Source organism: Bos indicus x Bos taurus, chromosome 16 (genome assembly GCF_003369695.1).
Source record: "Bos indicus x Bos taurus breed Angus x Brahman F1 hybrid chromosome 16, Bos_hybrid_MaternalHap_v2.0, whole genome shotgun sequence".
Classification (NCBI taxonomy): Eukaryota; Metazoa; Chordata; class Mammalia; order Artiodactyla; family Bovidae; genus Bos; species Bos indicus x Bos taurus.
The window spans coordinates 67346825-67356714 of record NC_040091.1 but is presented as its reverse complement, the minus strand read 5'-3'; the positions used below and the strand labels follow the sequence as shown (position 1 = coordinate 67356714).

Sequence of the window (9890 nt, the reverse complement as noted above, 5' to 3'; positions counted from 1 at the left end):
AATGGCAGGTAATAGTATCATATTCAATAATTCCTGGCCACAAAGGCCATTTTAAATTTTATTTCTGCTGGAAGTAAGGAAGACATGTTACTTCCACGACATTCCAAAATCATGAACTACTTCAAAATATGTCCACTGTCAGTGAAAATATTGGCAATTTTGCCCTTGGTTAAAGTACAAACTCATGTAAGAGTATATAATTCATCCTGTTGGGTCAACATGGTCATAGGTAAGTATGCTGCCTCAACAACATCAACAGGATTGCAATAGCATATCCAGCACAATATTTGCCACTGTAACCCTTTAAATAGAACCATCATGTAAACCTGTGGCGGATTCATTTTGATATTTGGCAAAACTAATACAATTATGTAAAGTTTAAAAAATAAAATAAAAATAAATAGAACCATCAGTGAACCATGAGAAGTCAGTGTTACTCAGAGACTTTTCCTGCAGATGATCCCAAGGAGTCTGGAGGAGATCTGTCAGCATTAAGTAGATATAGATAAGGATGCTGATACTTTCCGTTTCAACCTAACGCTTCCAAATACATTCTGGTTTTCATTTTCATATTTGTTGAGAATTTCATTCTTCCTCTGAGATGAGAAACCTGGCTTCCGTTACATTGAGCTCATTTAATTAATCTCCAGGCATGTAACCCATTCACACCGTGAGTGCTCTTCCTCTACCTGGATGTCTTCTGACACTGTGCTTATTCTGATGTCTCACTTTGATTCATGGTGGCCCCATGACCATCACCATCTCTGCCTACCTGTCTCTGCCCCACCTGATGGCTTTAGGATGAAATAGTCTAAGAATTAGAAAGAGAGGAGGAGGAAAAGGAAGAGGAGCAATTGCCAACCTTTTTAATGAAGGTTTTCAATATCAGAATAAAGCACTTGTGTCTAAAGTTGTCTCTTTCAGAGAAATGAAATATGTATCTAGGTATACACACACACACACACTTACACATGCACACACACTAAACTTTATCTTAGTGTTTTTATTATGTAACACACACACAAAAAAAGTTACCTAAAATTTGTCAGCCTGTACTGGGTGAAGTAAAGTAGGATCCTGGCCAAGAACATGACCAACAAGCAGATGCTTATGTCAAAAAGCAAAGAACTAAGCCAAAATTACTGGTGCATGTGGACAGTTTGCAGGAAGACAGAGGACATCTCATTTATCAGTCATTCATTGAGTCAGAGATAGGATGAAAAAACACACTTATAGATTTAATTTGCCATCAAAGTGTGTTTTTATAAAATCAGAACTCTAGCAAATTTATAAATGAACAAATTCTTAACACTGAACGAGTTAAGGAGCCTCTGTAATGGCATTTAAGAAACTGAAAGCCTGTGAATGAAGACAAAGCAAGGATCCTAGATCATTCCAGTTTTATAATCACTAGTCTTTAAAGTTTCCATCTAATTAATTTCTTGGAAGCACCATCAGTTATGATATAAATTCCATGAGGTCAAGGGTATGGGACACCAGCTCAGACATTAGTAACCTTGGACAAGTCTCTTAAGCTCTCTGGTGGCAGTTTGATCGCTAAGTTGTGTCCAACTCTTGCGATCCCATGGACTGTAGCCCGCCAGGCTCCTCTGTCCATTGGATTCTCCAGGCAAGAATACTGGAGTAAGTTAGCCATTTCCTTCTTCAGGGAATCTTCCCGACCCAGGAATTGAATTCACGTCTCCTGCATTGCAGGCAGATTCTTTACCGACTGAGCTACAAGGGAAGCTTTCTGGTCTTGTTATTTCCCAGGGGGTATTTAGAAAGATAAATGAAATACAAACAGTATTGCCACATCTTGAAAAAAAATAGGTGAAGATTAATTTTTTACATTTCCCACTCTGTTCTGGGCACATTGGTCTTTTTCTTATTCCTGGAATATGCTTGGTGCTCTACCTGAGAGCATATGCATCTGCTATCCCCTCTGCTGGCTATGTTCTTCCCTTAAATATCCACAGGTCCTGCCCACTCATTCTTGCCTGGGAAATCCCATGGATGGAGGAGGCTGGCGGGCTACAGTCAATGAGGCTGCAAAAGAGTTGGACACAACTTAGCGACTAAACAGCAACAACAGCCATCTCACTGTGATCTTCCCTAGGGCTAACATTCTAGGAACTTATTTGTACAGATTATTGTTGGTCCTCTCCATTAGAAAGTAAGGTCCTTAGAAGTGTGAAAGTGATTGAAGCTGGGTCTCCTGCGTTGCAGGCAGTCTTTGCCGCCTGAGCCACCAGGGAAGCCCAAGGTTCTTGGAGGTAGGCACTTTGGTCATTGTTACCCAATGCTGTGTCCCCAGACCCTGCAACACGCCTGTTGGCCTGTAGAGGGCACTCATTTGCCATGTGCATGGATCAACCAATGAATGCACTCTCAGGGGTTCCCTTCCTGTCACATCTTGTCTTTCCTCACAGGTAGAAATGTGAATGGAAGGTGAGAGGGAAAAAGACACATGAACAGAGAGATTAAAGAATGGTAGACTCAGAGCAAGAAGAGGAAGCCCTTCTATTTGGGATACTAACTCTGAACCTTAGTGGTTCAATAGTAACAAACCACAGTCATGCAATACAGACTGTCCCTAAGACAAGTCTTACAGATCCAGCACTTGTCACTTTCCTGGGTTTTTCTCTGAGGTAACTGCTGTCTGTCGCACAAATGGGATAGTATCAGCAAAGTAAACTAGAAGGGGTTACATTTTTCCCCCTATATTCTGAATAAATATACACCATTTGCTCAAAAACACATACTTTCTCTTCTAAGAAAAATCACCATGATTTAAAATGTTGTTTCACATTTGAGTTTAAGGTTAACAATTTTTGGGTCTGAAAGCCATGAATCTGAGCATCTGTCATAGCCACAGTGCAATAGTTCATTAAAGATAACAAACAAAAACTCAGTTACCTCTTGCTCATTTGTAACAGATGTATTTATTTCATGTATGCATATATAAATAAAAACTAGTGTTGTCTCATGGCATGAATAAATCCAGTCAGTGAATTACACTCACACACAATACAAAGTCTTTTAAAGATTGAACTGTTAAATATTCTAAAAAAGGAACCACCTTTTAAAAAAGAGGACACACAGATAGTTGGTGAGGAATGTCTAAAAAATACAGTATATGTCCCTACATTTGCATCAGGAAATTCATACTGAAATTCATAATAGAAAATGTAGCTGAGCTATATTTTTACAAAATTGACATCATCTGTCAATCTAGCAAAGTTTTACAAGTATTGTTCTCATGCAGCTAAGTAACTGCAACTTTGAGTATCAACCAGTCTCTTAAGATCAGTGCTAATACCTGTCCTGGGCTTTTAAATCCAGTTGTCGTGGAATTTCAAACTGCCTCCACATCAGAAATTGCTACCCTTTCCAGTACACAAACTATGCTGTGGGTTTGCTTAGAAACTCCTTGTTGAAGAATCTTCTTGCCTCAACACTACTGAGGGAAACAGAGCAACGAGACGGATTCTGCCTTCTATATTCGATGCTTTCGACTATAGCATTCTTTATTACCTGCAAATAGAGGCAAAAGATGTATAATTAGTGTTATTCGGAACTCACTGAAACAGTTGTTTGGGCAAGATATACGTATCTCTATCTCTCTCTCTCTATGCATCATCTATCTATTACTTATCATCTATCTACCACTTATCATCTATCTATCTATCTATAAATGAGTCAAGTCTGAGAAGTTTACAACATCAGAGCTCCTCCCACCCAGAGCTGGTGTGGCCCACTCGGCCTTGGAGGTGTGTACACAGTAGGGTTTCCCCATTTCCTCACCCAATCTCCATGGGCAAGCTGGGAGAAGAGAAATGCGTGACTTGGGTGATGCTAACCTACATTAATCTTCTGTGACTTATGTGAAACCCACTGGGGAAGGGCCCTCTGTTCTCTAATGGTAACTTTAAACAGTCATATTCTAGGAAGAGAGATTTATCATGGGAATGTGACACCTTTATTTGCTTTGTGATTTTTAATTTTATATGTGTTTTTCCCAGAAGACAATTATATATATAATTTTAATTTAATTTTAGCATTATTTTATAATTTTACAATTTAATTGTAATTTTATAATTATAATTAACGTTTACAATTTAATTATAATTTTACAATCTATATATAATTATATATATAATTGTCTACTGAAAGAGATGAGTTCAAATGTTACTGAGTCTTTTAAGTAAAGCAGATATCCACTAACCCCATCCTTCCCATGAGTGAGGGAAATATAATTCTACAGAAACAGAAGAAGGGGCTTCAGGTCTATGATGGAGACCTTGCTAGAGGGCCTCCAGGCACAGGGACTTCTTGGCTGTGGATATCAAGGGAAATTAACTTATATCCCCCAGCCATTTGTTCTTCTTTAAAATGGAAATAATAGCATTAATCTGGGCTTTGTGGTGGGAACTGGAGATCATTTATTAATGCCTGGCACATAGGAAACATTTCACAACTAGCATCTATTAATTGTTGGTATTTTCACTAACCATACATGAGAAAATTTAGGAGCTTTACCTTAGGTGGAAGGCTGTAATATTTACTAGAAATAAACCCACAATAAATAGCCAATAGCAGATTTTTTATGGTAAAAGTCAGCAAATCAATTACACTATCAAATGTGCCCAACTATGTCTCCTTTTAATTAATCTCACTGTCATTCTAGAAATCACGTCAGCAAGTTTTCAGTTAGTCTGTCCTTCTGAAAAGAGCACCAAAGCAACATGAGACATACCAACCCTCATTGCAGAGAACCCAAGTAAAACTGAAAATCAACTATTTACTTCCCAAATAACTAAAAACCTTTAAAATATATAAAAGATCACTTGGGACATTACAATGACTGCAGTCAACCCCTTTACAATGAACTCATGAATACAAAAAAAAACATATCAATGTTTGATCAAAAACAACAATATGAATATCACAAATTAGTGGGTTTATCATAGTTGGAATCTGGCAGATACTTTTAATAAAGGGTCATTATTATCAAGGAAAATGGATATCCACATTTATAACTGAAAAACCTAAATCATATGCAATTAGAATGTGCAATCCGAACCACTAGGTGGCACATTAACACTGCTGCTGCTGCTAAGTCGCTTCAGTCGTGTCCGACTCTGTGCGATCCCATAGACGGCAGCCCACCAGGCTCCCCTGTCCCTGGGATTCTCCAGGCAAGAATACTGGAGTGGGTTGCCATTTCCTTCTCCAATGCACAAAAGTGAAAAGTGAAAGTGAAATCGCTCAGTTGTGCCCGACTCTTAGCGACCCCATGGACTGCAGCCTACCAGGCTCCTCCATCCATGGGATTTTCCAGGCAAGAGTACTAGAGTGGGTTGCCGTTGCCTTCTCCGCATTAACACTATGAAACCATTAACCAGGATTTTCAGACTACTGCAGAAAATACTCATTGGTTGTGATGTATCAACAGGAATGGCTGAGCTTACTACTACATCAGTGGCTAAATTCAAACCTTTTGGCATGATTCGTGGTACAATTAGACATGTTCAAAGAGGCATTATGTTATAATTGAGCCTTTCTATTTTCTTATTAGACTAGGAGTAATTATAAATAGTAGAACAGTCACTCAATCATGTCCGACTCTTTGCAATCCCATGGACTGTAGCCCGCCAGGCTCCTCTGTCCATGGAATTCTCCAGGCAAGAATACTGGAGTGGGTTGCCATTTCCTTCTCTAAGGGATCTTCCCCACCCAGGGATAGAACCCGGGTGTCCTGCATTGCAGGGCTCTTTACCATCTGAGTCACCAGGAAAGCCCCTGTTGTAAATAGTATTTACACCCTTTTTTTTTTTTTTCATTCCCCTCTGAAAGTCACTGAAACTCCAAATCCTTCCCATCAGAGTCATTCAAGCAATGATCCTCCTCCATCCCCATCACCTATCCCCAAATAAGACATGGGTCATCTTTCTGGTATCATTTAATGGTCTCCCAATCTGCCAGATCCTTTAAATATTTGGCAATAAAGGCAAAAAGAAAACATGCAAAATGTCATCACTCCCCAAAAGGAACAAACTCAGAGACATGAGATTGGAAGCACTCCACAAGTAAGCACTGAATTCTCAGAATAGAAAGTTTAAAATGAGCCTTAAAAGAAAGTTATAGTGTATTCTGCAAGAGAAATAAGACTTCTAAATATAACAAAAGGCAAGAGGATAGTCTGGCCTAAATTACTGTGGATTTGCTGGTTGATGCCTACCTTCTGAATGGAAACTGAAGTGTTATGAAAGCAAAGGTCTTAATTGGTCTTCTCATTTTTCATTCCAGCACTTAGAACACGGAAGGGAAAGAGTAAATATTTGTAAGATTAATGACTGTCCAGAAGGCACTCACTGGAGATCAAATTAAACAGGATAAAGCTCAACCCGTGGGGACAATGAGACTTGAGCTGAGATGAAGGACAAGCAGCATTTGATACGTGGAGTGGAAAGACCAGGTCTTCTCAGTAAAAGGATAGTTCCACAAAGAGGCTGAGGGCATGTACAGGAAATACCTGGGAAGCAGGCTGGCTGGGAGGGAGGCTGTGTGTGGAGTAACTAGGAAATAAGGCTGCCTGCGAGACAGATGGTTCAAAAGTGAGGAAACAATGAGGAAGAAAACAAACAAACCTTTGGCCCCATCTCAGCCCCTCAGCAAAACTGTGTGTCTTCCAGAAATCAGCCACAATAATCCATGACTCAGTTGTCTCACATAGGAATAAAAATACCTACCTCATAGGCCAGCTCTGAGTGCTCAATATTTGAAAAGGATGGATCTGGTTTATATCAAGCACTCAAAACTTATCCTTATTCTTTTCATGTTGTGCATTATTTATCCTTAGTTCCTAAAACAGTGCCCGGCACAGTAGATACTCAATAAATATGTGTTGAATTAATAAATAAATAAGAGGTAAAAAAGATTATAGGTAGCATTAAAAGTAAATGAATTTGGGCCTACTATTTAAGGCCATGATAACCGACAAGGACCCAGTATACAGCACAGGGAACTAGACTCAATATTTTGTAGTAACCTAAAGGGAAAAGAACATGAAAAGGGATATACAGATACAGATATAGATATAGATAACTGAATCAGCGTGCTATATACTTGAAACTAACTTGAACTTTAACATTGTAAATCAGCTATGTGTGCATGCTTGCTAAATCGTTTCAGTTGTGCAGTCTGACTCTGTTCAGTCTCTCGGATTGTAGCCCACCAGGCTCCTCTGTCCATGGAATTCTCCAGCAAGAATACTGGAGTGCGTAGCCATTCCTTTCTCCAGGGAAATCAGCTATACTTCAATTTAAAAACAAAGAAATACCTGGAGATATCACACTTCTAAAAGGCTATGATATATAATAAGCTTCTAAATTATTTTGTTAAAGATAAAAACTTTAACTTGTACCTAAATACTCTTAACATGATGATGAAATATCAACAAATAAAGGAGTAGATACAAATACTTATGGATATATGTTTTTCTTCATTTTGAGTGAAAAGTGAAAGTTGCTCAGTTGTGTCCAACTCTTTGCGACCCCATGGACTATACAGTCCATGGAGTTCTCCAGGCAAGAATACTAGAGTGGGTAGACTTTCCCTTCTCCAGGAGATCTTCCCAACCCAGGGATCGAACCCAGGTCTCCTGCATTGCTGATGGATTCTTTACTAGCTGAGTCACCAGGGAAGCCCTTTCTTCATTTTAGTTAACACCTAATATTTAATACTTTACAGGATCATTGGAGACAGAATTTTAAAAGCTCATGATTATGCAGCATTGGTGTATATTGAATATACTGTCACTGTTTTTATAGTATGCCTGCTAAATTAATACATTGAATGAGTGTAACTGTGTAACAGTAATTTTCCTGGGATAACTGAATCACCACGTCTTTGGAAAAGAAACCTCGGAAGGTGTGTTACCTCCAGATCAAGGTGGAAGTTTATGGGTAGAGCATGTAACCACATTACCTTGGTCAGTATGCATTTCATGGAGTTACTCCATGGTCAGGCATCTGCCTCCAGAGTCCTGTATCCTGACACTCGCTACCCCCTTCTCCTATCATATTAAACTCTTCAACAGTTTCAGCCAGTAAGTCGATGACATTTTCCTAATGAATTGTGGACATTTCATTACGTATTTACTTTGGTACTGGCCATTGTGATCAGTATCTCTGGAGGATACAAGGTAAATAAAGCAAGGCATTGCTTTTAAAAGGTTTAAATGTATAGTTAAAAGCAGAAGATAAATATGAACATGGATAAAAATTAACATCATTATCATATTACCCATTTCAGTTTATTGAGTGTCTCATGCATGCTAAGCTCTTAAATTATATTCTTTTACTTAATCCTCATCCCGATATTGTAAAATACACATCACTGTTTCCATTTACAAATGAGGAAAATAAAATTTGGAAAAGTTAACCAACAAGCCCAAGGTCACACAGCAAAAATTTGAGCACCAAATTTGGTCTGACTCCAAAGCCTCTGCATTTTCCACATACCACCTGTTTGCCAGTGTAAGTCACTATATGTTAGGTTTCCTTAAAAAAAAAAAAAAGACCCCAAAAATTGATATGCTGCCACTGTAAAAGCACTTGAGCAATGTTCAGTGAAAAAGAATTTGGGAGGACTGAGTAAGTGCAGAAGCCTGACGCTAACGAGAAACCCAGCCTGCTGTCACAAAGTGAAAAGAAACAGCAGCTTCTTAAGATGAACTGGAATTTAGCTTCAGTGAGGCTGGCCCACGGAGATCTCTGGGAAATGAAGCAACAGAAGCACAGAGCTGTCAGAGACAGGTTGGTCTTTTCAGAGTCAAGGTTTAAGTCGGAATGTGAATTAAAGATGAAAATTCGCCTGAAGTCACAGTGGCCGTGGCCACAAAGTTGAAAACTGCCTCCGTGGGACAGGCAGTCAGATGTCTGTGCATTAGAAGAGTTTGTATACACAGTGTCCACAGCTGGTGAGCAACTCTGACAGTCAATGGCAAGTAAGCACGTGCTGTGTTGCTGTGTGAATTAGTCACTTACTCTCATCAAATGGTGTGGGAGCGAGTGACTTAGCTCATGACTGAACCTAATGACCTAACAGCCTACCTCAGAGTCCGGCTCTTCTTTATTTCTCATCCCTTATCAGGAGTCAGCAAACTGAAATGGACTGGAATGGGTGAATTTAACTCAGATGACCATTATATCTACTACTGCAGGCAGGAATCCCTCAGAAGAAATGGAGTAGCCATTATGGTCAACAAAAGAGTCAGAAATGCAGTACTTGGATGCAATCTCAAAAACGACAGAATGATCTCTGTTCATTTCCAAGGCAAACCATTCAATATCACAGTAATCCAAGTCTATGCCCCGACCAGTAATGCTGAAGAAGCTGAAGTTGAACGGTTCTATGAAGACCTACAAGACCTTTTAGAACTAACACCCAAAAAAAGATGTCCTTTTCATTATAGGGGACTGGAATACAAAAGAAGGAAGTCAAGAAACACCTGAAGTAACAGGCAAATTTGGCCTTGGAATACGGAATGAAGCAGGGCAAAGACTAATAGAGTTTTGCCAAGAAAATGCACTGGTCATAATAAACACCCTCTTCCAAAAACACAAGAGAAGACTCTATACATGGACATCACCAGATGGTCAACACCAAAATCAGATTGATTATATTCTTTGCAGCCAAAGATGGAGAAGCTCTATACACTCAGCAAAAATAAGACCAGGAGCTGACTGTGGTTCAGATCATGAACTCCTTATTGCCAAATTCAGACTTAAATTGAAGAAAGTAGGGAAAACCACTAGACCATTCAGGTATGACCTAAATCAAATCCCTTATGATTATACAGTGGAAGTGAGAAATAGATATAA

General features: G+C 39.1%; 1 protein-coding gene across 1 annotated transcript in view; it reads right to left on the bottom strand.

Moving 5' to 3' along the window:
- Positions 1-2926: 2926 nt before the first annotated feature.
- PLA2G4A (phospholipase A2 group IVA) overlaps positions 2927-9890 on the bottom strand; it is a 174333-nt gene continuing 167369 nt past the window's right edge. The window contains exon 18 of the mRNA XM_027565600.1: positions 2927-3537. Within this exon, the coding sequence (XP_027421401.1) occupies positions 3406-3537 (132 nt within the window). The 3' untranslated portion in view covers positions 2927-3405. The remainder of the gene's footprint in view (positions 3538-9890) is intronic.